The sequence below is a fragment of the Ostrinia nubilalis genome, chromosome 30, assembly GCF_963855985.1.
Source record: "Ostrinia nubilalis chromosome 30, ilOstNubi1.1, whole genome shotgun sequence".
NCBI lineage: Eukaryota > Metazoa > Arthropoda > Insecta > Lepidoptera > Crambidae > Ostrinia > Ostrinia nubilalis.
In genome coordinates, this window is record NC_087117.1 from 4677240 (window position 1) to 4701992 (window position 24753).

The 24753-nt window shown below is 40.7% G+C and overlaps 2 protein-coding genes and 1 long non-coding RNA gene across 3 annotated transcripts; 2 read left to right on the forward strand and 1 right to left on the reverse strand.

Moving 5' to 3' along the window:
• Positions 1-2031: 2031 nt before the first annotated feature.
• LOC135086064 (uncharacterized) lies at positions 2032-2652 on the forward strand. The gene is made up of 2 exons (XR_010260281.1): positions 2032-2234; positions 2405-2652. It is a non-coding gene; the product is annotated as an uncharacterized LOC135086064 (long non-coding RNA).
• Positions 2653-5171: 2519 nt separating this feature from the next.
• LOC135086084 (uncharacterized) lies at positions 5172-6548 on the reverse strand. Its single transcript, XM_063980844.1, has 2 exons — positions 5900-6548; positions 5172-5397 (listed from the first exon to the last, which is right to left on the reverse strand). The coding sequence occupies exons 1-2, from the start codon at positions 6512-6514 to the stop codon at positions 5191-5193; spliced, it is 822 nt and encodes a 273-aa protein (XP_063836914.1). The 5' UTR covers positions 6515-6548; the 3' UTR covers positions 5172-5190.
• A 6252-nt stretch (positions 6549-12800) lies between these two features.
• Positions 12801-22011, forward strand: LOC135086130 (modular serine protease-like). The gene is made up of 7 exons (XM_063980933.1): positions 12801-12952; positions 14241-14282; positions 16097-16258; positions 16846-16970; positions 17473-17649; positions 19780-19927; positions 21532-22011. Exons 1-7 carry the CDS (start codon positions 12922-12924, stop codon positions 21732-21734), a joined length of 888 nt encoding a protein of 295 aa, XP_063837003.1. The 5' UTR covers positions 12801-12921; the 3' UTR covers positions 21735-22011.
• Positions 22012-24753: the final 2742 nt, after the last annotated feature.

A 24753-nucleotide genomic window follows, 5' to 3' on the forward strand; every position in this document is an offset into this window, starting at 1 on the left:
GCCTCCACTGGGAATCGAACCCGGGATCTCTGGATTTGAAACAAGTGATCCGCACGCGTGTCGAAATCCGCATCACAGGAAAAAGCGAGCGTATCTTCACCTTAAATGTGCCTTAAAGGCCGGCAACGCACCTGTAACGCCCCTGGGACTACGGGTGTCTATAAGCGACGGTAATCACTTACCATCAGGTGATCCGTCTGCTAGTTTGCCTCCTGTCACATAAAAAAGGCGCTGTGAAGAATCTCTGGTCCAGTTAAGGTCATTAACCGTATAGTTAAGCAGGTAGGTAGTAGGTACTGGGGAATACCCAGCGGCAATCAGTCATGAAGTAAACCGTAACTTTTATAATCACTTCGTCATAGGCTATTGAGAAAGAAAGCAAATTACGTTTATTTGGTATGTCTAGAAATATTCTAATCGTAAAAATTATAAAATGAATATGTAGTGTGGGTAGGTACTCGATGGACTGACGACCTAAAGGTTACGGAAATAGATTTAAACGGAAAGCGCCTGGACCCGGGCAGTGCAGGACTAGTCGTAGGAAATCCTCAAAGACAAAGATTTTTTTCTTTTTCAAAGTTGGTACCTCTACTGTATCATTATTTAAAAGCAAGGAACTACGCCAATAGCTAGTGTTTATTTCTGCTTAGGTATAAAAAGTGTATTAATTTATATAACCCTTTATAGTAAACAAATCCTTTCACTATGATTTACACATAATTTTATTGCATTAAAGATTTGCAATTATATTCACAGGTAGGGTTCTATATTGGCTCACATAAAATTCTAAATCCTATTCTTTGTCTTACTACCGATTTGTGTTCATAATAATCTCTCTTCATAATTTTATTTTTCATACTTTTTTTATTCATACATTTTTATTACTACCATCGGAGCTCATAACAGTTAGTGATCATATTTTTTTTATCAATACTGTTACTACCAAGAACCATTTAAAATACATAATTTTTATTTTCAGATCTTTTTTCTTCATAACATTCATTGATCATATTGTTTTAATTAATAATGTTGTTACTAAGAACATACTTCAACTCATAATGTTGTTGTTCAGAATAATTTACTTTATAACAGACATACTCGTATCTTTAAAAAAATCATATATAATTTAATAGAGTAGATAAGCATGCAGAGCATGCAGCATGAAAGCAAGCATGCAGCATGCATTGGTATCTCCTCGTCTCCGGCGCTGCGGGATGTGCAGCCCTTCCGCCCTTGCGTAACGAGGCTCAGGCACCCACGCTTGCTTCCGCAGCTTCGGCTTTTTGGATCGCCATCGGCGCCTTCGGCGCCTCGGCGACCAGCCTCAGCCGCTCCAGCTCACCCGGGCGCCCGAGCCTCGTTACAGCGGGCGAGGGCTGCCCTCCCTCCGCGCCTCCGGCTTTTAAATTACACTCTAGGGGTAGGGCAGACAAGACTACGTGGAGTCGGTTTTGCAGCGATTCGTTTCTGTCACGTTAGTTTTGTGGCACAAAATATTGCCTGTTTTGGACCATTTCAAATTAATTTAATGTTAAAATACGGTTTAATACGAATATAAACATCATGATTTTCAATAATATGGATAAATACACTTATGAGTAATAAATTTATGAAAACAAATATTAGGATACATCACATTTATGAATATTATAGTTATTTATTCGAATGATTATGAGTTTCGATCATTAGTATAGAAAAATATATGAAAACAAATATTAGTAAAAACTAAGTGTATGATTAGTGATATTATGAATATCAATAATTATGTTTTTAAATATGTTAATCTTAAATTAGAAATAAAATTAGCATAATAAAATAAAACTACGTAATAAATTAAAAATATACTTAATTTAATAATATAAAACTTAACAATAACTCTTAATACTAATTTACTTAAAACTAAACTTAATGCTACAAGAGAATTAAATTAACTAATATAATGAACCCTAAATTTAATCTCACACATAATTGGTTTTTAAATCTGCGCGGAGCGCACACGCATCCCTAAGGTGGGAGTGCCTAACCCGCGCGACGAGCCGATGGGTTCCGACAACAGCCGATCACACGAACTGGCAGTCGCTCGGTTTTCTCCGCGCCAGACCGCAATTTGCTATACTACGCAACACCTGTGCCGTTCTCCTAAGCGAAACCGTTACGTACGCGCACTCCGCGTCTCGTTTAAATACGTTGGAAGTTAAACACTATAATCTATATAACTTTTGGATCCCGCTAGGGTGAGTTCTTATTACCATGCTTATTTGTAGTGTTTTTATAGTTTTTAGTGCTGCCTAACCGAAACCTGCTTCGCGTAAATTGTAATAGTTGTGAGGTATTGGACGTGGCCTAGGGCTCGCCAAGGCAGATGTCAAGTCAAGCTCGCTAACGCTTGTCTTACGGATTCCAGGATCAGAGCTACCTGATTGACCCCAACCGTTACCAGTTCAGAAGACTGAAGACCTACGGGAAGTAACGTGTTACCTACCTACCCCTGCTGTCAAGAACTACCCTCAGACACTACCCGACATAGTATCTCTGCTGTGACCCTCGGAAGCTTCGCGGATCATCCTCAGGCCAGTGTCCTCCCTCACATTAGACTATCTCTCGGTCAGCTATGTGCCAGGAATAAGACAGAATAAACATCTTGTAATCTTATACACTCTTTTTACTCACGACCTACTTCTGTGATAGTGACTGGCTAGCCGGTTGTCACAGTGGCTACCCACAGGTAGCGCATTTTCTTACATAACTTTTCAATTCCTATCATTGGAGGTCCGAAAATATTTCTCATACAATTTGATACCATAATGATCATTCTTCATAAAAAATTTAAAACCTACATATTTAAAAACATAATCATTGATATTCATAATATCACTAATCATACACTTAGTTTTTACTAATATTTGTTTTCATATATTTTTCTATACTAATGATCGAAACTCATAATCATTCGAATAAATAACTATAACATTCATAAATGTGATGTATCCTAATATTTGTTTTCATAAATTTATTACTCATAAGTGTATTTATCCATATTATGGAAATCATGGTGTCTATATTCGTATTAAATCGTATTTTCCAAAACAGGCAATATTTTGTGCCACAATACTAACGTGACAGAAACGAATCGCTGCAAAACCGACTCCACGTAGTCTTGTCTGCCCTACCCCTAGAGTGTAATTTAAAAGCCGGAGGCGCGGAGGGAGGGCAGCCCTCGCCCGCTGTAACGAGGCTCAGGCGCCCGGGTGAGCTGGAGCGGCTGAGGCTGGTCGCCGAGGCGCCGAAGGCGCCGATGGCGATCCAAAAAGCCGAAGCTGCGGAAGCAAGCGTGGGTGCCTGAGCCTCGTTACGCAAGGGCGGAAGGGCTGCACATCCCGCAGCGCCGGAGACGAGGAGATACCAATGCATGCTGCATGCTTGCTTTCATGCTGCATGCTCTGCATGCTTATTTACTTAATTAAATTATATATGATTTTTTTAAAGATACGAGTATGTCTGTTATAAAGTAAATTATTCTGAACAACAACATTATGAGTTGAAGTATGTTCTTAGCAACAACATTATTAATTAAAACAATATGATCAATGAATGTTATGAAGAAAAAAGATCTGAAAATAAAAATTATGTATTTTAAATGGTTCTTGGCAGTAACAGTATTGTTAAAAAAATTATGATTACTGACTGTTATGAGCTCCGTTGGTAGTAATAAAAATGTATGAATAAAAAAAGTATGAAAAATAAAATTATGAAGAGAAATTATTATGAACACAAATCGGTAGTAAGACAAAGAATAGGATTTAGAATTTTATGTGAGCCAATATAGAACCATATTCACATCTAATATAAAGTGAACTGACAGAACAAATACGGCAACTTTTGCCATAAATGAGAAATTGCTAAGGATATTGTTGTAGTGGAGCGACTTTCAACAAGAGACTGGGAAGAAAGTTAGAAGGGGGATTTAGGGAAAATTTAAGGATTTTGTAGATGAGTGAGGGGGCAGGAGACTTCGTACCAGAAGTTTCAGGTGAAGGGGCATGAGGGGGTTGAAAAGGGGGCTGGAGAGGTAAGGGTGGTGAAGCGACTTCCAAAGGGAGATTGAGAAGAAAGTTAGATGGGGGAAGGTGATGGGAGGGTGGGGTTGCAAAACACAAAACACAGGGGTTTTACATTCAGGAACTTGTCACTCAATATAAGAAGGTTGAGGCAAGTCATTTATTCCCAAGAAAACCTTGATTTCGAAATTCGGCACTAAAGAAGACTACGTGACACGGTCCATATTCAAAAGAAACCCTCTAAAGTAAACAATCGCGCATCTGTAAATTGCGACTCTCCAAAAACAGCATTTTCAATCCAAGATGGCGGCGCGGCAATATTTTTGGCAACTGTCAAAATTGGAGCACGAAAACCCTCAGTGTGATAAATCTCAATCAATCTCTGTGTAAAATAATCTTTAAATAATTTATTAGCAATGAAAATGTCAGGCAAATGGTGTAATAAAGTGTTTTATTCCCAAGAAAACCCGCTCAATCTGAATCGGTTGTAGAAAGCGGATTCGAACACTTTCCTCCCTTTGACCGGGCCACCAGCGCCCGCGACCACCACGAGAGGCATGAGGTGGTCAGCGTGGCTCTCGGGGTGCGCTCGCAAACCACCTGGAGCACTCGCACAGGATACCAACCCTTCCCTGGACTGCTCGTCGTAATAGTCCTGAATTATGAGACTCAGTGAACCCAGTCCCCATGGAAAAGTTGCAAAGTGTGTTTTAACTCCGAATTCACTACATGGAACGAAGAAACTAACATACAGAAAAACGCCAGAGTGAAGCGATTTTGAAATTCGGCTCTAAAGGTAGCCTTTCGATCTAAGCGTCACAGACGCAGCGTCTTTAGCTTTGGTCTTGTGCCACCAACGCCGCGTCACTAACTCGCTTCGAAAGGCTACCTTAAAGAAAACTACGTGACACTGGTGACACTGTCTATATTGAAAATCGCGCATCTGTAAATTGCGACTCTCCAAAAACAGCATTTTCAATCTAAGATGGCGACGTGGCAATATTTTTGCCAACTGTCAAAATTGGAGCACGAAAACCCTCAGTGTAATAAATCTCAATCAATCTCTCTGTGTAAAACATTCTTTAATGAATATTAGCAATGAAATGTCAGGCAAATGGTGTAATAAAGTGTTTTATTCCCAAGAAAACCCGCTCAATCTGAATCGGTTGTAGAAAGCGGATTCGAACACTTTCCTCCCTTTGACCGGGCCGCCAGCACCCGCGACCACCACGAGAGGCATGAGGTGGTCAGCGTGGCTCTCGGGGTGCGCTAGCAAACCACCTGGAGCAGTCTTCCAGGATATTAACCCTTCCCGGGTCTGCTCGTCACCTGTGCAAACCTGGAACAGAAACAATCTATTTAAATAGAAGTTAAAGGTCACTTACTGAAATCTCAGAAACTACAAGTGCTAGGAGTCTCAAATTTTGCATGGGGGTTCCTTTTAAAACGTAGGTGCTCACTAAGATGGGATTGTGCAAAATTCAATCCCTAAGGGGGTAAAACGGGGTCAACGTGTACGAAGTTATGGGCGGCCGCTAGTATTAACAGTCGCTTTGCATTGGAGAGAAGTCGAATCTTACTTCGAACTCCTCCTATGTTCTGCTGATTAATTTCGTTGCGGGTCCAATGATAGATAACTTTCCCACAGGACAAACTTGACCTTCACTGGTTGGGTTTTTATCGACCACAAAATAAAGACTTCACTTTTCTTATGCTCCGATTGCAACCGTCACAAAGTTTATAAATACTTCTGTAAATATTATTATCTTATCAAATAGGTAGTTACCACAATAATTATACACAATGATGATAAGGATAATATGATGCAAAAAGTAACAAACCTTATTTAGAAAGTCATCGAATTCCTGATTCTCTATTTCCAACTCCTCTGCCGTATCAACTTCTCTAAACCTCTTCATATTATGATAAGATAAACCTGAACCAAAAATGGCGACTCCATCTTTACGAAACTGTCCCAATATTTTTCCATATTCGTAATGCTGCTTCGCGTCCTGGTTTTTCAATATAGACACTTGTACTATTGGTATATCAGCCTCAGGACGAACCAGCATCATAGGAACAAAAACTCCGTGGTCCCAACCTCTTTTGTCATCCAGCCTGCAGTCTATGCCTTCTTTTGACAGCGCGTCAAAAATTTTTCGCGCCAAAACCGGGTCGCCGCGTCCGCCATATTTGTATTTGTACGTCTCAGGCGGGAAGTTGTAGTAGTCAAACAACAAATCTGGGTTTTCTCCGGACGATATTGACACGATATCTTCTTCCCAATGGGCCGTTACTACAATTATTGCTTTCAGTAGGTTTAAATTCACGTAATTTTTGACTTCACGTAAAGATTTCGCGATGTCTAGGTTATTTTTTTCGCCCATAACTGGGTAGGGCCCGCCACCATGATTTAAAAATACTGAAGGCGCGAGATACGAGGAATCGTTCGCCATTGCTGGCTGTTCACAACTGCTGTATTTTGATAACGAGTTATTATCACTTTAATACCTAAATGAGTCTGTTAAACGAGTCAACATTTACACAGCTTAGTGCGGTTCAAAGAACATCGATACACAAATAACTACAAGATAAATAAAGTAACGGGGGCAACGGGGCGATGTTAGATACATAGGTACTTTGTTTTTTTTAATTGTATTATTAATAAAGCTTACTTTACTTACTTTACCTATTTTTTTTTTTTTTTTAAAAAAGATTATTACCAATTTGTATTGCCCAAATTACTAATAGTCCCATTAGCCCCTCGTGGTAAGCTAAATAAGCTTGTGTTACGAGTGGGCTCACCACAATAGTCGAGCGGCGGTGGGATATTGTTATTCGTTTTGATAAAAAAATACTTTAGAAAAATAAAGATTATTTACAAACATTACTATGACGTCTCACAGTGCGCGTGGACGCACAGGGTGACACACAAACCAATCTTAGAGCTCTATTCAACGCTGTGCGTTCGATTGCTGCTTCACTTAAGCAAGCATCGTTTGTGAGTACGGGCGTTAGTTTCTCTGCTTGATTTGTGATTGACTGGTAGAGAATGCCACCCATTAAGCTCGCCACTGTATGTCACTTTTATGTGAAAAAGTTTAAATAAATACCTAAATATCGATATACATATTCTCGATATTTCACCATCCCAAGAGTCACGTTGCACTCTGATAAAATATTGTTTTTCCTTTTACAGTTTGTAACCGTCATAATTAGTTGACAGTAATTAAGTAATTAAATATGTAAACAATATTTTAAAGACCATAATGTCCAAAATTAATTAAAAATACAGGGTGTTGATTTCAATCCTCGCCATATTTATTTAGGTGATCTATTATGACTTACTAGCTTTCCGCCCGCGGCTTCGCCCGCGTGGAATTTTGTCTGTCACAGAAAAACTTTATCGCGCGCGTCCCTGTTTCAAAAACCGGGATAAAAACTATCCTATGTTCTTTCCCGGGACTCAAACTATCTCTATGCCAAATTTCATCAAAATCGGTTGCGAGGTTTAAGCGGGAAAGCGTAACAGACAGACAGACAGACAGACAGACAGACAGACAGAGTTACTTTCGCATTTATAATATTAGTTGGGATAATATAGTTGGGAGTTGGGATTAAAGGTATTGTCAAAAAAAAAAAACAAATACAAACGAAAGTAGAATTTTTTGCCGTGGAATACTGAAGTTCTTTGGTCACGTCTCTAGAAATGAGAACTCGATGGAGAGACTGGTAGTTCAGGGCCAGGTGGAAGGCAGGAGAGCACGCGGTCGATCGCCAACCCGCCGGATAGACGCCATCACAAAGGCCATTGAGTCCACCATGGTCCAGTGTACTCGCGACGCCTCTAACCGTCAGAAATGGAAGCACATCGCCAGGAGAGCTACCCTCGGAGATGACATCACCCCACCATGTAGTTCGTCAGCGCAACCACGACCACTCTGACAAGAGTGCCCGATTAAGAAGATAAGCCTCATAAACAACTCCTTAAATATGGCGAGGATTGAAATCAACACCCTGTATACAGGGTGTTAGGTAAAAGGGTATATGAGCCGACACTAGCCCATGTTAACATGGTCATATAAATGGTATGGTGAAGTCAGAAAATTGATATCTTCATTTTAATTATTTTAATTTTCGTACAAATCGGGTTTTATAAAATTTATTTTGTATAAAAATTTAAAAAAATAAAATGATGATATCAAATTTCTGACTTCACCATACCATTTATATGACCATGTTAACATGGGCTAGTGTCGGCTCATATACCATTTACCTAACACTCTGTATAATACGTATTTTTGCCTTTAGCATAGAAAAAACAAAGTACTCTGCCTCTGGGGCGGAAAAGTCTACGAAGACGAAGCGTGGGCAGGACTCCCACTAGGTGGACCGACGATCTGGTGAAGGTCGCGGGAGGTGCCTTGATGCGGGCGGCGCAGGACCGGTCGTTATGGAAATCCTTGGGGGTGGCCTTTGTCCAGCAGTGGGCGTCATATTCTGGCTTTTTTAAACGAAAGGTCGCCGTAAAATTGTGGATGCCGTCAGATTATAATCTGACTTAGTTAGAATACAACTTTAACCTGCACTGTTAGTTTCAAACTCACGCGTTATTAATAAACTGAGTATTTCACGGTGACAGAATACCTACAATATTTATGTAAACAAGAATTTTTAAGTAATCTATACTTACAATAAATCTGTAGCTAGGTCAATTCTGTACATGAAATATATTTTCAAAATAACTATCAGGGGGTGATTAGTGATCGATACTGATGCCAAAAATGCAATCAGCAAAATTTTTGTCTGTCTGTCTGTCTGTCCGTCTGTATGTTCCTTATAGAAACAAAAACTACTCGACGGATTTTAACGAAACTTAGTACAATTATTCGTCATACTCCTGGGCAGGTTATAGTATACTTAGGAATTCCCACGGGAACAGGAATTAGCGGGAAAATCCTTTTGTATGAAAAATCTAAACCGCTTAAGTTAGACGCTTGAAATTTGGCATGCAGGTATCTTAGTAAACTTAAAGCTTGGTTACAACAGGATATTGCAAAATTCCCACGGGAACGGGAGTTAGCGGGAAAAAACATTTGTATGAAAAAATCTAAACCGCGTAAGATAGATGAAGGGGGTAAAATGGGATCCACGCGTACGAAGTCGCGGGCGGCCGCTAGTATGATAATAATAATACAGTTAAGTTTCAGCCAAACCAACGCGATCACACGCTATCAGCCGGTTCGCCGATTGGCTAATAAATCTGGGAATTTGAATTTACTATTCTAGGGATACCAAGTCGGCATCAGATAGCGCCTATCAACCACGGTTCTGTCACGCATTTTGACCTTCTTCGGCCATGTATCTCCATCCATAGAGCGTCTTGTAGTGCAGGGAAAAGTTGAGGGCACCAGACCACGTGGTAGATCACCAATGAGATGGACGGATCAGATCAAGGTCGCAACTAACTGATCGCGTGTGATCGCGATGGTTTGACCGAACCTTTCCTATGTCATACCATGCCAAGAAATTAAAACGAGTTGAGTAATCTATACTTATAATAAATCTGTAGAGAGGTCTATTCTGTACATGAAATATATTTTCAAAATAGGGTGATTAGTGATCGATACTGATGCCAAAAATGCAATCAGTAAAATTTTTGTCTGTCTGTCTGTATGTTCCTTATAGAAACAAAAACTACTGGACGGATTTTAACGAAACTTGGTACAATTATTCTTCATACTCCTGGGCAGGTTATAGTATTCCTAGGAATTTTCCCACGGGAACGGGAATTAGCGGGAAAATCTTTTTGTATGAAAAATCTAAACCGCTTAAGTTAGACGCTTGAAATTTGGCATGCAGGTAGGTACCTTAGTAAACTTAAAGCTTAGTTACAACAGGATATTGCAAAATTCCCACGGGAACGGATGTTAGCGGGAAAAAACATTTGTATGAAAAAATCTAAACCGCGTAAGATAGATGAAGGGGGTAAAACGGGATCCACGCGTACGAAGTCGCGGGCGGCCGCTAGTTAATTAATAAACTGGTACAGGAAACAACAATAGAATTAATATGCAAATTGGAAAACATGGGTGCAAATGAGGAAAATCACAACCCAATCTGTTTATTCACTGGGCAGCAAAAATTTGTCCTTAGTTGGCCGATAGTTGGGCCCGATTCTAATTTGTATGAAGAATCGGCCGATACCAAATCGGTGTCTCAAGTCTCAAGATTCTGGAGTGGAGGCCGTGAAACCGGTCAACATGGAAATCTAGTCTAGCACAAAAAAAAATCATTGGGGGTGGCCTATGTTCAGCAGTGGACGTTCTATGACTGAAATGATGATGATGATGATGATGATGATGATGATGATGATGATGATGATGATGATAATGATGATGATGACCTCAGATCATAGAATGATGATGACCCATGCGAAGCCGGGTGCAGGGTTTCTCAACCATTCGGCTCCATGGACCCCTGTTTTATCAATGTGATAAGTATATTACAGGGTGGAATTTTGTAATGATACCTGGAGGGAAAGTACTCATAATACTGTAGGTAGAAAGTTTTACTGATTTTCCTTTATTTTTGAAAAGAAAGAGAACTGCGTTCAAAGATTTTCGAAAATTCTCTACCATACCATACAATTTCCTGTACATACTCGTAACTAAAATGATTTAAGAATTCATGGTTTTCCTTTCATTTGATTTATCAAGTTTGTTAGAGAGATGCCATCCTTACACTTAACGATCGATGAAATAAAAATACAGGGTGTAATTTTTAACAGATTTTAGTTGTTTGGAAATCTTTGAATGCAGTTCTATTTCTTTTCAAAAATAAAGGAATGTTTTTTTTGACAAAAAAATTCTATCTAACTACAATATTAAGAGTACTTTCCCTCCAATGGTAATACAAAATTCCACCCTGTATATTTCTTGTTGCAAATGGAGTCAATTTTAGGAGTTATTTTGGACAATTTCAACCATAATTCCAAGCTGCCACCATTATAAATATTGTCGCGAACCCCCTGCCGTCCAATGGCGAACCCCTATGGGTTTGCGAAACCCTAGTGCAGGGTTTCCCAAACTATGGGTCGCGACCCAGTGCACAGTGGTGGGTCGCGAGCGAACAGAGTGGGCCCTGCCTGTAGATCAACACACCACACTACCGATCCGAGTCCTTTATTTAGGTATATTGGTAACGGTTAAGTACGAGAAACTCTGTGCAGATTCTGCCATACAGAAGAAGAGACGGCCATGCATGTTCTTTGCTTATGCGGCCCGCTTATGAGCAAAAGAAGTATCCATCTCGGGCGACACATCATGCACCCGGATGAGAGCAGATATCACGTTCCAAAGAATCTAAGCAGTGAACTCTAAACACAAGGGCTGCCACAATAGATCAAACCTGGTCGAGCTGGCGAAAATGAAGAACCAAAAAACCAATAATAATAATAATAACGGTTGAATTTCCTATAGGTGGGTCCCGAGTTTGGTAACTTGTAAGGTGGGTGGACCATGGAAGGCCACTCTAACGAGTAAACGCTTTTTATTCCTTTATTAACTGGATAAATGAAAAAAACAAATTATCAAATAATAGTTTGTTTTATTGTGTACCATATAAATCACTTTTTTTTAACCTAGCTTTAATCAGTATTCATTAAACTTAAGTTTTGTTAAGCTCTTCCAAATGGCCTTGCAAGCAACACGGCTCCAAACAAGGCCAATATTATACATCAGTCGTTCAACTTAAAAATAGAGTTGTAACAATTAATATATTCGCTTTTACTAAAACTACATAATAAGCTCTTTCATTTAAGCAAAACATTAAATGCTCAATATATTTTTATCATTTATAAAAAACTCAAAGAACATTACTTGAACACCATCGTATAACTAAGAATATATTATTGGAAATTATTTAAAAACAGTAGTAATGAGTATTATATTGACATCAAATAACTTGCCAACGCGTATTATAATGAAATTAAAAACTTTTTTTTTACCTCAAATGGCCTTCTTATGGGTCCGTTCTTTGTAAGGCCAAAATGAGTTAATATGAGTTAAAAAGTTTAATAACCCTTGTAAATAAAAATATTATAAATATAAAACATTGTTTTAACTGTAACGGTACGTATTTACTAAAAAGTAACTGTTCATATGTTCATGGTTTGTACATGTTCTTTGTAAGGTCCATGTACCCTAGCAAGGCCAACTGTCAAATTTTTGATGGGCCTTGTAAGGAACCATTGGCTTTGCTGGGAACACTACCAATATTTTAACTTAAATCGAGGCAAAACTATTATTTTTTTCTTTAGTACCATAAACATATCCTTATACGACAGTTCACAGTAAAAAAATATGAAATAATAATAGGTTATCTAACTAAAAACGTACGTTTTGCTGTGCGCGCGAATAACAATTGTAACGTCGATGACCGAAGTCCACGAATCGTGAGATCGCACTGCCACAATAGCGGCGCAAGCGACTCGCCGCCGCATCTGTGGCCTTAAGTTTGATGGATCTTAGTGTATAGCCGAAGGAATATGTGTTTTCATGTCAATAACTACGACTTTTTGATAGTTGGCCTTCAAAGGAGCGTGGCCTTCCATGGTCCACCCACCTTATTAGATGAGTCGTCGTAGCTCGTAGCCCAGACAACTTTGGGAACCACTGCCCTAGTGGATGGAAGAAGGATAAATATGCCGGTCTTAAGTTGAATATACTCAGTCCTTTGAGTTTTCCTTAAGCGAACAGTTCTTCTTAAGACATTTATTATTATGTTATTATAGTGGTATTATCTACTCAGCTGTAAGTTTGTAAAATAAAATAAAATTCAGTGAATTCTTTTTAAATACAAGATGAACAATTCAATCTTTGTGATTGCTATTGGTAAGTTTTAAAATGATTTATTTAAAAAACGTAGGTACAAGAATACTTTTTTAAAGAATATTTTTTAAAACTTGTATGGTTTTTGGTCTGCACACTGGATGTGTTCTGCGGTCTGCGGTCAGTGCAAAGTGAACGCAGCCCGATTAATTTTATAAAAGAACTTTGTCTGTCTCTATGCATAAAATATTTTTTTTTACAATTTACTTTATTATTCTTCTATGAGATTACAAGTCCCTAGTAGTGGAGGGAAGTCGAACCTTAATTTCGAACTCCTCGTTCTTCTGATTAATTTCGTTGCGGGTCCAATGACAGTTTAACTTTCCCTCGGGACAAACTTGACCTTCATAGGTTGGGTTTTTATGGCGGTCAAGCTGTAGATCTTGGCTACACAGGAGTTGCAGTGGTGGGAACGAGAGGTGGGAAAAGTCCTGTATTTTATTTTATTCTTTAGTTCAAAATTTGAGACTCCTAGGACTTGTAGTTTTTGAGATTTCGTGATGCATGAGTGAGTCAGTCAGTGACCTTTCGCTTTAACGGGTTAAAAATTACTACAATTTAGTTATAGTATGGGAGTCATGTTGTTTCGTTCGTTTCGTTCGTTTTCAGCCAAATGACGTCCACTGCTGGACAAAGGCCTCCCCCAAGGTTTTCCACAATGAACGGTCCTGCGCTGCCCGCATCCAGGCACTTCCCGCGACGTTGTTTATAAATTAAAAAATCATCATAATCATCTTACCTACCTAACTACTTATTTCCTGTATATTTTCCTTGTTGATGCATAAAAGGCAACTGGGCAAACCAGTATTCTTTAATAGCGACTTTAAAACTAGTCTGTTGGTATGCCGGTGGCAGATGCCCAGTTTTATTGGGACGTCCCGTTGTCCAGGGTTCGGTGTCCCGATACTTGATTGTGATTCCAAATTTAACAGGGTGAAATATTGCAAACAATTGCAATAATTTTTTAATAAGCTCTATAGAACAGTATGGACAATGGACATAACTTTATAATTATTTTTAGTGGTACCTATAGTTAGTATTTTTTCGAAAAAAAAAGTGTTTTTCTATGAACGAAGTATATTTTTATCCACGTGTGTCAATTTAGAAACCGCGCGCAGCGGATAGAAATAATGTAAGTAAATATGAAAAAAAAATTCTTTACGTAAATCGATTATGTCACTGATTCTGAGTCGCTCAAAAAATTCAGCTACTGTTTGCAAAGACACCCTACGAGTATATATCTTGTCCATTCATGAAAAATATTTCATTAATTGCTTTTATGTGTTTTCAGCAATCGCAACTCTTCTTTCGTGTGCAGACGCTCAAAATGATCGTAAGTACTAATTTATGTACACTAATATTATAAAAGGAAAAACTCATAAAACTCATTTTATTTCTGCTAAAGCCTGGTCTCTGAGCACGTACAATTTTGTCCAATGACCCCAAGCTACCCATCCTTATCGCTCGCGCGTAATTATATTGCTGTCGCGACTGTGCGACGGGCGCCTGCAGTGAGTGTGCGAGCTGTGTGTGTATAGTAGGAATTATTTCCGATTTAATTCATTTTTGTGTTTAATTCTACTGGCCTATGTTATTGATATCCGTAACCATAATCGAAACTTTCGGATATCCGAAATAAAAAAATATCCGAAACCGTAACCGATTCAAAAGTTTCGGATAGTTTCGGATGTAGGCAGTTTAAATAAAATTGTTTTTTGTATAGCATTATAACTATCTAAAGGCATAACAGCCTGATTTACCTTTATAATGCCATCTAGTATCAATTTTTATTTTTTTATTACTTTTTATTCGATGTAAAGTGTGCGGCCATGAATGAACCGTGTTAGACAACTTTTGCAAATTGCATTCTAAAGCACACATAACCGTAACCGTAACCGAAACTTTCGGATATCCGAAATGAAAAAATAACCGAAACCGTAACCGGTATAATATTAATCGTATATTCGTAACTGTATCCATAACCGAAACTACATATCAGTAACATCCCTAATTCAAACACACCAACGCGTAGGATAGCGATAGGGCTTAGTGCTAGTTTACATCAAACGTCGTCACTAGTGAGCGCGTCAAAAAAATCTATGAAGATTTTAGTTCTTGAAATTTTCCGCTAGGGGCGCTGTATAATCCGTTATACATTTAATGTCACTTTTTTACGCAGTCGACATCGAATGCGTTTGATGTATCACACTACGCCCCCTGCACGCGTTGGTGTGGTTGAACCATTGAGTTATAATGTACTAAAGTCCGGTCGCCGAGCACGTAGAATTTCGTCCAATGACCCCAAGCTACCCATCCTTATCGCTCGCTCGAAATTATTGCTGTCGCGGCTGTGCGACGGGCAGCCGCAGTAAATGTGCGAGCGCGATAGCAATATAATTACGCGCGAGTGATAATGATGGGTAGCTTGGGGTCGTTGGACGAAATTCTACGTGCTCGGCGACCGGACTATAGTTGAAGCATAAAAAAGAGCGATCATCATCTTGTAATCAGAAATAGTTGAGAGGGTTTTAGAAAAAAGAATTTATTAGGATTACCAAATATGCGCAGAACTGACGCCCGATGGGGCAGCAAGGTTCTGGAGTGGAGACCGCGTACCGGAAAACGCAGCATAGGACGTCCACCCACATACCATAAAGGTAGCAGGAAGGCGCTGGACGCAGGCCGCTACCAACCGGGCAGCATGGAACGCATTGGGGGAGGCCTATGTTCAGCAGTGGACGTCCTATGGCTGAGATGATGATGATGATGGCCAAATATGCAAGTTCAAAAATAATGAGTTAGTGCTTCTTCTCAGCACTGAACCATTTATTGTCCCGAAACAGTGGTAGGAAACGTGTAAAAGCGCTTTCTAAAAGCCTATTTGCAAAAATAACATGAAAATTCGAGCCTGGAAATCAATCAATTTCGATAGGTTAAACTTTCTTAGTTTTTGTTTGTTTGAAACTAGTGGCGCAGCGCGTCATTGCGGGTCCAATGACAATTTCTTCCCCGGGACAAAGACCTTCACTGGTTGTGTTTTTATTGCCGGTCGAGCCGTAGAGCCCTGGCTACACAGAAGTTCAAGCGGTGGGAACGATAGGTAGGAAATAGACCCGTTAATGTCCAAAAATTTTTTTTTTTTTGCAGAATGTGGAACGCTATCGCCAATGCCGATACCCCTGGATTCAGGATCCGACAGCCCTGACAGCACTGAGCTGCCCTGGCATGGTGCCGTGTACAAGAAGACCACTACCCCTTATCAGTTCCGCTGTGCAGTTACTTTGGTCACGAAGAAAGTCGTTTTATCAGGTAAATAAGCAAGTGACAGCTAAATTAAGAACGGTATTATCAGTATCAAGCTGAAGTGACAACTGACATTGCGTGATTAGATTAGCAAGCTGAAGGTGGCAATGGGCAGGGCACATAGTACACAGAACTGACGGCCGATGGGGCAGCAAGGTTCTGGAGTGGAGGCCGCGTACCCGAAAACGCAGCGTGGACCAACGACATCATAAAGTTAGCAGGAAGGCGCTAGACGCAGGTCGCTACCAACCAGGTAACATAGAAAGCATTAGGGGAGGCCTATGTTCAGCAGTGGACGTCCTATGGCTGAGATGATGATGATGATGATGATGATGATGAAACATTGCGTGGGACGTCCACCCACAAGGTGGACTGGCGACAGGTAAAAGTTGCAGAAAAGCGCTGGATGCAGGCCGCTGCCAACCGGCCATTCTGAAAATCATGGGGGGAGGCCTATGTCCAGTACATAATCATAGAGCGACTGTTGTTCTGTTACAAGTAATGCTCTAGTCTTACTCGCAAGCTACATTAAAGTGTTTTAAAGAAGTAGTCTTGTAATTTTTGGTAAATGGTGACAATTACCCAATTTTCAGCTGCACATTGTTTCTGGGACGGGGTTAAGGAAACTGCACTGAAGGCTGAGGACTTCGCGGTGGCTCTCGGCAAAACACACCGGCCCTGGGCCGCCCCTGAAGACCAGCATGCACAGAAATCTGATGTAAGTGTCCCTAATAGCCCTATACATAACCATCAGGTACCGCCTGTCCTGCCCATAAAATATTAAGTTCGTCGTTCGTCTCAGCCAAATGACGTCCACTGCTGGATAAAGGCCTCCCCCAAGGTTTTCCACAATTAACGGTCCTGCGCTGCCCGCATCCAGGCTCTTCCCGCCACCTTCACCAGATCGTCGGTCCACCTAGTGGGAGGCCTGACCACGCTACATCTTCCAGCCCGTGGTCGCCACTCAAGAACTTTCCTGTCCCAACGGCCATCAGCTCTACGAGCTTTGTGCCCCGCCCACTGCCACTTCATTTTAGCGATACTGCGGGCTATGTCTTTGTGGAAATCCTTGGGGGAGGCCTTTGTCCAGCAGTGGACGTCTTTCGGCTGAAACGAACGAACGTATGTAGGTATACTATATCGCCACTGCCTGTTTTGAGGCTGAAATGATGATGATGATGACCTTCTTTGTTCGGCATTAAAAAAATATATTTTCTCAGGTCGCTGAAATAAAACTGCCAGCCCGTTTCCGTGGCGGTTTGACGAACTACCAGGACGACTTGGCAGTGCTGGTGTTGGCCAAGGAGATCACCTTCAGTCCTCATGTTCGACCGGTGTGTCTGGACTTCGACGTAATCTTCGAGCGACAGCAATTAAAAGAAAACTCCCTGGGGAAGGTAATAGCATACTAATCTTTAAATACTTCCAAATTATAGCATGTGTCCAGGGTAAAAGTTGAAAGTAGACTTATCAACTTGGAAAGGGATCAACACCGCATCGGCTTTCGCGAGCTGTCAAACGCGATGGTGTTTACATTACGGTGCGGATAAGGGTGTACGTTGCAACTAGGGATTGCAATCGAATATTCGAATATTCGAATATTCGAATTTTAATTTCAAATTAATATTCGAATAGTAAATTAACAAGTATTCGAATATTCGAATATTACAAAAATAAATAGAAAAGATAGAAAGAAGACAACTTAGTGTTTTAAATACATATCACCAACTAAAAGAACTAGTCATTGTTGCTTCCGAATGCATTTGTGAACACTAAGTTGTCTTGTTTCTATCTTTTCTGTTCATTTTTACGCTGTTGAGTTTTCTTTGTTTGTTTTTTCAATCATATTTTTATTATTCGCAACTTTGATGCAAATAGTATAAAAGAGGCGATAGAGCGAAACCACGGTTCCAAATAATTTGAAAGAGACAACTCTATTGAGCAAAGTCAGTTGACTGATGCTGGACTGATGCTGAAGACGGCGGTCTTACTCCAGGGCACAACACCAGAGGCATGGAATAGAAGCGTGGTAGTGCTCTTTTTGGACTATGAGACGGCCTTTGTTTCGATCGAGACATAAGCAGTGCTGCAATCTCTCCGACTATCGGTTTATCGAGGTGCTGAAATGCCTGTACAGAAACGCTACCATGTCGGTCCGAGTACAGTACAATACCTCTGCGGCGAGGCGTGAGGTAGGGATATCTCCGAAACCATTGACCGCTGCATTGGAAGACGCTTTCAAGCTCTTTGAATGGAAAGGATTCGGCATAATTACCTTCCAATAGCGAATACAACACTCAGCTTCGGTTTGCCGACGATATTGTATTGACGTTATTGTGACAAAACGAAGTTTAGGTCCAACGTCCATGTTTCGCTTGGAGCTCGATTCTGTTGACAAGTATGTCTTCCTCTGACAAACGATTCGGCTAGGAGATTAAATTTCGAGAAAAAGGTAAATCTAACTATGCAACATCTTTCCGTCCAAAATACCTCAGTGACTAAGATGAAATTCTTCAATCAGTGTGTGTTACCTTTACCAGTGATGGCACACGGCTCAGAAACGTGGCCTCTTACAATAGGCCTTATAAATAAGCTCAAAATTGCACAGCGTGCTATGGGGAGGGCTATGCTTAGTGTTTCTTTAAGAGATCGAATCAGAAACGAGGAGATCCGTAAACGAACTAAAGACGCTGACATAGCCCGACGGATCAGCAAGCTGAAGTGGCAATGGGCAAATCACATAGTACGCTGAAATGATGGCCGATGGGGCAGCAAGGTTCTGGAGTGGAGGCCACGTACCAAAAAGCGCAGCGTGGGACGTCCACCCACAAAGGTGGACCAAAGACCTCATATAGGTAGCGGGAAGGCGCTGGATACAGGCCGCTGCCAACCAGTCATTGTGGAAGTAATTGGGGGAGGCCTATGTTCAGCAGTGGACGTCCTATGGCTGAAATGATGATGATGATGAGAATTTTATAACTGTTTTAAAAACTATGTTGTTAAATAGTTCCTAAAGCAATAAAACCAGCAATAAAAACATTGAAATTTAAGTCATTTTTATTTTTTTTAAAGTATTCGAATATTCGAATAATATTCGAATATCACTGAAAAAATATTCGAATATTCGAAATAGAAAACTATCGAATATTTGCAATCCCTAGTTGCAACTTGCAGTACTTATGGAGTTTCATACAAAGAATACTGACCGCCTCGAGTTGATACGGCTACGATCCCTTTCCGGGTTGATAAATGTGCGAGGACCCTAAATCAAGAGTTTGAATTAGTCGGTCAGTTAACTTATCAAAAAATAACAGACACGACGTATTTTTTTTTAACCTACACTTATTCAAATCATTGAAAAGCCGCCAAAGCTCAAACGAGGAGGCCGGTGACGTCAGTGCGTGGTTGGAGCGTAGCACGGCGTAACGTCACATGAATCTTCAACGCACCTTAACTTACTACTTACTAGAGTACTTTTTTCCAATAATATTAACATATACATCTTCTTTTTGTTTTGTTTTCTTCAGGTCGCCAGTTGGGGTGGAATAAAGCCGAGCAAAACTTACAAAGTCACCGAAATGATGTATTTTCCTATCGAGCAGTGTATCGCTGAATCTCCTCCAGATTTCAGAGAGTTTCTAACTTCAGATAAAATCTGCACTGGATTTACAAATGGTGAGTGTTTTTTGCAATTTGGTGAGCAATGGGCAAGAATAGAATAGAATAGAAATCATTTGTTTGTGTAGAACTTACGGCCGATGGGGCAGCAAGGTTCTGGAGTGGATGCCATGTACCGGAAAGCGCAGCGTAGGACGCAACCGCAAGGTGGACCGACTACCTCAATAAGAGTAGGCGCACACCGTTGATTTTTAGTTGGCCGATAGTTGTGCCCGATTTTAATTTGTATGAAGAATCGGCCAAATCGAATCGGCGTAGTGTACGCACTCCCATACATGCCCATACTGATCAACTGCCCGACTAAACTATCGGCCGACGAAAAATCAACGTTGTGCGCCTACTCTAAAGGTAGCGGGAAGGCGCTGGATGCAGGCCGCCACCAACCGGCCATTGTGGAAATCATTGTGGAAAGCAGTGGACGTCCTATGGCTAGAATGATGATGATGTGATGAGTGTTTTTCAAAGTGGCTTCGTCGACGACAGCGGTCGAGCATGTGGAGAACATGCGGAGTCCATGAAACACCTACTGTGCGAATGCGACGCGCAGCTAGAACTAGACTCCAGAATGGTCTAGTCCATTGGTTCCCAAAGTGGGGGGCGCGCCCCCAGGGGAGGCGCAAAGACCTTTAAAGGGGGGCGCGGGCCATCTGTGTCCTTAAGTATAAAAAACCTGCGACCGCTGAGAGAATGTATTCCAGACTGCTCGATACTACCAATAAATAATCTTGACTGGAGGAGGAGGGGCGCAGAATTTTTTGTATGGTCGAAAGGGGGCGCATCTCAAATAAGTTAGGGAACCCCTGGTCTAGTCCCTACCCCAGGATGTTCGGCTGCCAACGGTTAGGTATCTACCTACCGCTATTTTCAATGATGATACCTACTAATAGCACCCCAGGGATCGCTTCCAAGTTCTACCTTGTTCTGATCACCAAATGATATGCAGGCCAAGGAGGTATTCCTCGAAGCGCACCTAAACTGTTCTTCAAAGCGCACCTATGTTTACCATTATCTACAAAGATTTTGAACTTTAAGTCTACTAAGATGAATAAAAAGTAGTTACCAGGGCAACATAACATAGGTGGGCTTCGACTCGAAGCCTTCGAGGAACAATAATTTAGATACACTTTAGAGGTGCGCCGCAAAATGGGTGCGCTTCGAGGTATACCTCAGGCCAAGAGCTAACCACCTGTGTGGTCTAGTGGTAAGACCACCTGCTTCAGACGCAGAGGTCCCGGGTTCGATTCCCTGTGGGGCCAGATTTTTCTGTTCGGTTTGGTTGGTGGTTCTACCACCAAGGCGAACTTAGAACAAGCCCTACCACCGTGGTAGGGCTTGTTCTAAGTCCGCCTGGCTAGCTTCCACCATCTTACCTAAGTCTGTCACCATAACAACAATGTTAACAGCATTGTTGTGTTCCGGCAGTTAGAGGTAAGATAGCCAGTTCCTCCGTGGTTGAGGATTCCGGGTGAAGCTCGCTTCCACCTTCGACCTGATCATCACTTACCATCAGGTGAGATACAGGCCAAGAGCTTCCTCGTTGTGGATAAAAATAAATTAAAAAAACAGCTTGATCGTTAAAAACCATCTTTTCTTGCTTGCAGGAACCGGCCTGTGCAGGGGTGATGGTGGTGCTGGTCTCTCTTTCCCTTCCATGGAGAGAGGCAGGACACGCTACTACCTCCGCGGTTTAGTTTCTACAGCGCCTACTTCATCCGAGGACTTCTTGTGTACAGAGAACTCTTTACAAACGTACACTCAGATATCTAAGCACGAGCTATTTATTAAGGAAAACATACGTACGTAGCAAATTAATCAACCCGGAAAGGGATCGTAACCGTATCAACGCGAGGCGGTCAGTATTCTTTGTATGAAACTCCATACTGCAACGCACACTTCCGATCCGTAACGTAAACGCCTCGCGGTTGACAGTTGCGACAACCCTTTTCCAAGTTGATAAGTCTGCTATGATGACTTAAATATTGTTCTGAGTTCTTTTCTTCTTTATTATAATGTATTTTTGATAGTAGATTAAAAAACACACAATAATTATAAGTAAAATTTAGTTATTCGCTCTCTCCAATTGGCGCCACTCTTGTAGCTTTGGGCTGACACTAGGGCATGTAATATCGGAAGGTTTTCAATTCCGATATTGGATTCCGATATTAGATCTCAATATCGGAATTCCGATATTAATATCGGAATTGAGTTCATATGCTATAAAATTAATATTTGGTTATATTCGTAAGAATTCTGGATTGTTTACAATAAAATAATGATTTTAATCAAAATCTTTAATTTGGTACAAAACAGCACTTCATAAAATTAAAGTATTTTAAAACCATTTTTACGTTATGGGTATCCATTGCATTTGGTTTTTTATGTGACAAAAGGCAAACGAGCAGACGGATCACCTGATAATGAATGGTTACTGATAATGAACCTATATGGACTAGCAAATAAATGAAGTGTTTTTGTAAAATCACAGGTATCAAACAAACTTTTTTACTCCTTCATTATTTACTACCCTGTTTTATGTTTTCGGAACGAATTTTAGTCATTCAAATCACGTGTTACAAAAATTGTAGAGAGTGGTAAAAAACTTGAATATGCTTGTAATTTGTTCCTTTTTGACTATCGATGTACAACTCACAAAACCACTAGCCATCATCATCAGCATGTCAGCCATAGGACGTCCACTGCTGAACACTGGCTCCGATGCTGATTTTCAGAATGGCCGGTTGGTGGCGGCCTGCATCCAGCGCCTTCCTGTTACCTTTATGAGGTCGTCGGTCCACCTTGTGGTTATGAGTCCTACGCTGCGCTTTCCGGTACGTGGCCTCCACTTCAGAACCTTGCTGCCTCATCGTCCGTCTGTTTTGCGTACTAAGGCACAACCGTTGGAAGACCTTATCACAATGCTCAAAGACCTTAATGGAGTTTCCCAACAGGTAGGCTTTCGGATGAATATGGAAAAAACGAAGCTTATGTCGAATGTCCATGTTTCGGTTAGGAGCTCGATTCTCGAGATTGTTGACAAGTAAGTATGTCTATCTATCTCGGACAAACGATCAGCTAGGTAGTAAGATGCAATTTCGAGAAAGAGGTAAATCGTCGATTACGAAGACGAAAGTCTTCAATTAGTGTGTGTTACCAGTGATGATATAGGTACGGCTCGAAAACGTGGCCTTTGAATATAGTGCACAACGTGCTATAGAGAGGGATAAGCTTGGTGTTTCTTTACGAGATCTAATCAGAAATGAGGAGCTCCGTAAACTAACTAAGGTTGCTGACATAGCCCGACGGATTAGCAAGCTGAAGTGGCAATGGGCAGGGCACATAGTTAGTACGCAGAACTGACGGTCCATGTCCAGTAAAATTAATGTTTGAAAAGGAGTTGAGATGTCGTTCTTTGTTGACCAAGTACCTATGGCAAATGCTAAAATTGATTTAGAACAAGTTAAATTAACCATAAATAGTAGAGATATTAAAATATTTGCAATGGAACAAAAAGTGATGGTGAGAGACATAAGAAAATCAATGGTCTTTGCCAATCATGTACTTTGGGCTTTGTGGCAGGTTGTGGCGAGTTTAAACGCTTTGTTTAAAATCTCAATCAAAACTTTTATCTGATTCCGATATTACGATATTGGGTCGCTCAATATCGGAATTGAAATATCGGATCTCGCAGTCCGAGATTCCGATATTACGAGATTCCGAGATTCCGATATTCATGCCCTAGCTGACACTGTGTAGGTTTGTTGTCGACACGATAAAAGAAGAAGAAGAATTGGGTCCTTTCGCTAAAGTCCGAAAAAAAAAAGTTTCGCTCCCACATTCGCGATATAATTACGCGCGAGCGATTAGGATGGGTAGCCTGGGGTCGATGGACGAAATTCTACGTGCTCGGCGACCGGACTTTAGTGTCTAAGATAGTGGCGCCAACTGGTGAGCGCTGAAGCGGTGTGAAAGACTATTGCATTAGCACTCACTATGATGGCGCCACTGTAGAGTCAGAGGTGGAATTGTGTAAAGCAATCGTTATCATTTGACAGTTCATAACGTACGATTATTCTGTCAAACGCTTTGTTTATCTGACTTTATCGTATAGATGACCCACGCTGAACTGTCCCACCAAACTCAATGACAGGGGGGCGCTACCATCATTCAACTATATGGTTTCCAACATGGCAAAAATCGGAACCAGCGATCCGGTATTGACGGTGGCGCCCCACTGTCAATGTCATGGATAGGACAGTTCAGTATTTTGGAACTATACGTCAAATAATTACGATTGCTTTACACAATTCCACCTCAGGTCCAGTCCAAACTGTTAAGTATAAAACAAAAGCTCCTTGGGCTTTCAGGCTACAAATGAAATACTTTTATGTACTACTAAGGGCTGATTTTTCAATCCTCAGATCATTGAGTTATAATGTACTACGTACTAGAGAAGACATGTCAACTAGACTGTTTCTGGCACGTAAATAGGTCCACGGACCGAAATTCAATTAGTATGTGCTCAGCGGTTGCTGTGACAACACGCTTGAGTGCAGTTTTGTTTTTTGAAATATTATGCCATCCTATATACGAAAATACTGTTCAAATAACTCCAGATACATATTAAGTAAAAATCAAGGAATGACTTTTTACCATTAAGTTGTACATTTATGCACTTTAAAACACTAATTTAATTTTAATTTGTTAATTACAAGGCGGCAGCCATTTTACGAAAATTTCAAAGAATAAACATCGCAGAATTGACACTGACGTATAAATTAGTATACGAAAGGAAGGTCAAATACAGCAATAAAAAGATTTTTTAA

Coding starts and splice junctions, on each gene's coding strand:
- LOC135086084 (XM_063980844.1), bottom strand. CDS start 6,514: ATGGCGAACGATTCCTCGTATCTCGCGCCTTCAGTATTTTTAAATCAT. Junction 5,398..5,899: donor TCGATGACTTTCTAAATAAG/GTTTGTTACTTT, acceptor TTTCTGTTCCAG/GTTTGCACAGGTGACGAGCA.
- LOC135086130 (XM_063980933.1), top strand. CDS start 12,922: ATGAACAATTCAATCTTTGTGATTGCTATTG. Junction 17,650..19,779: donor AAGAAAACTCCCTGGGGAAG/GTAATAGCATAC, acceptor TGTTTTCTTCAG/GTCGCCAGTTGGGGTGGAAT. Junction 19,928..21,531: donor CTGCACTGGATTTACAAATG/GTGAGTGTTTTT, acceptor TCTTGCTTGCAG/GAACCGGCCTGTGCAGGGGT.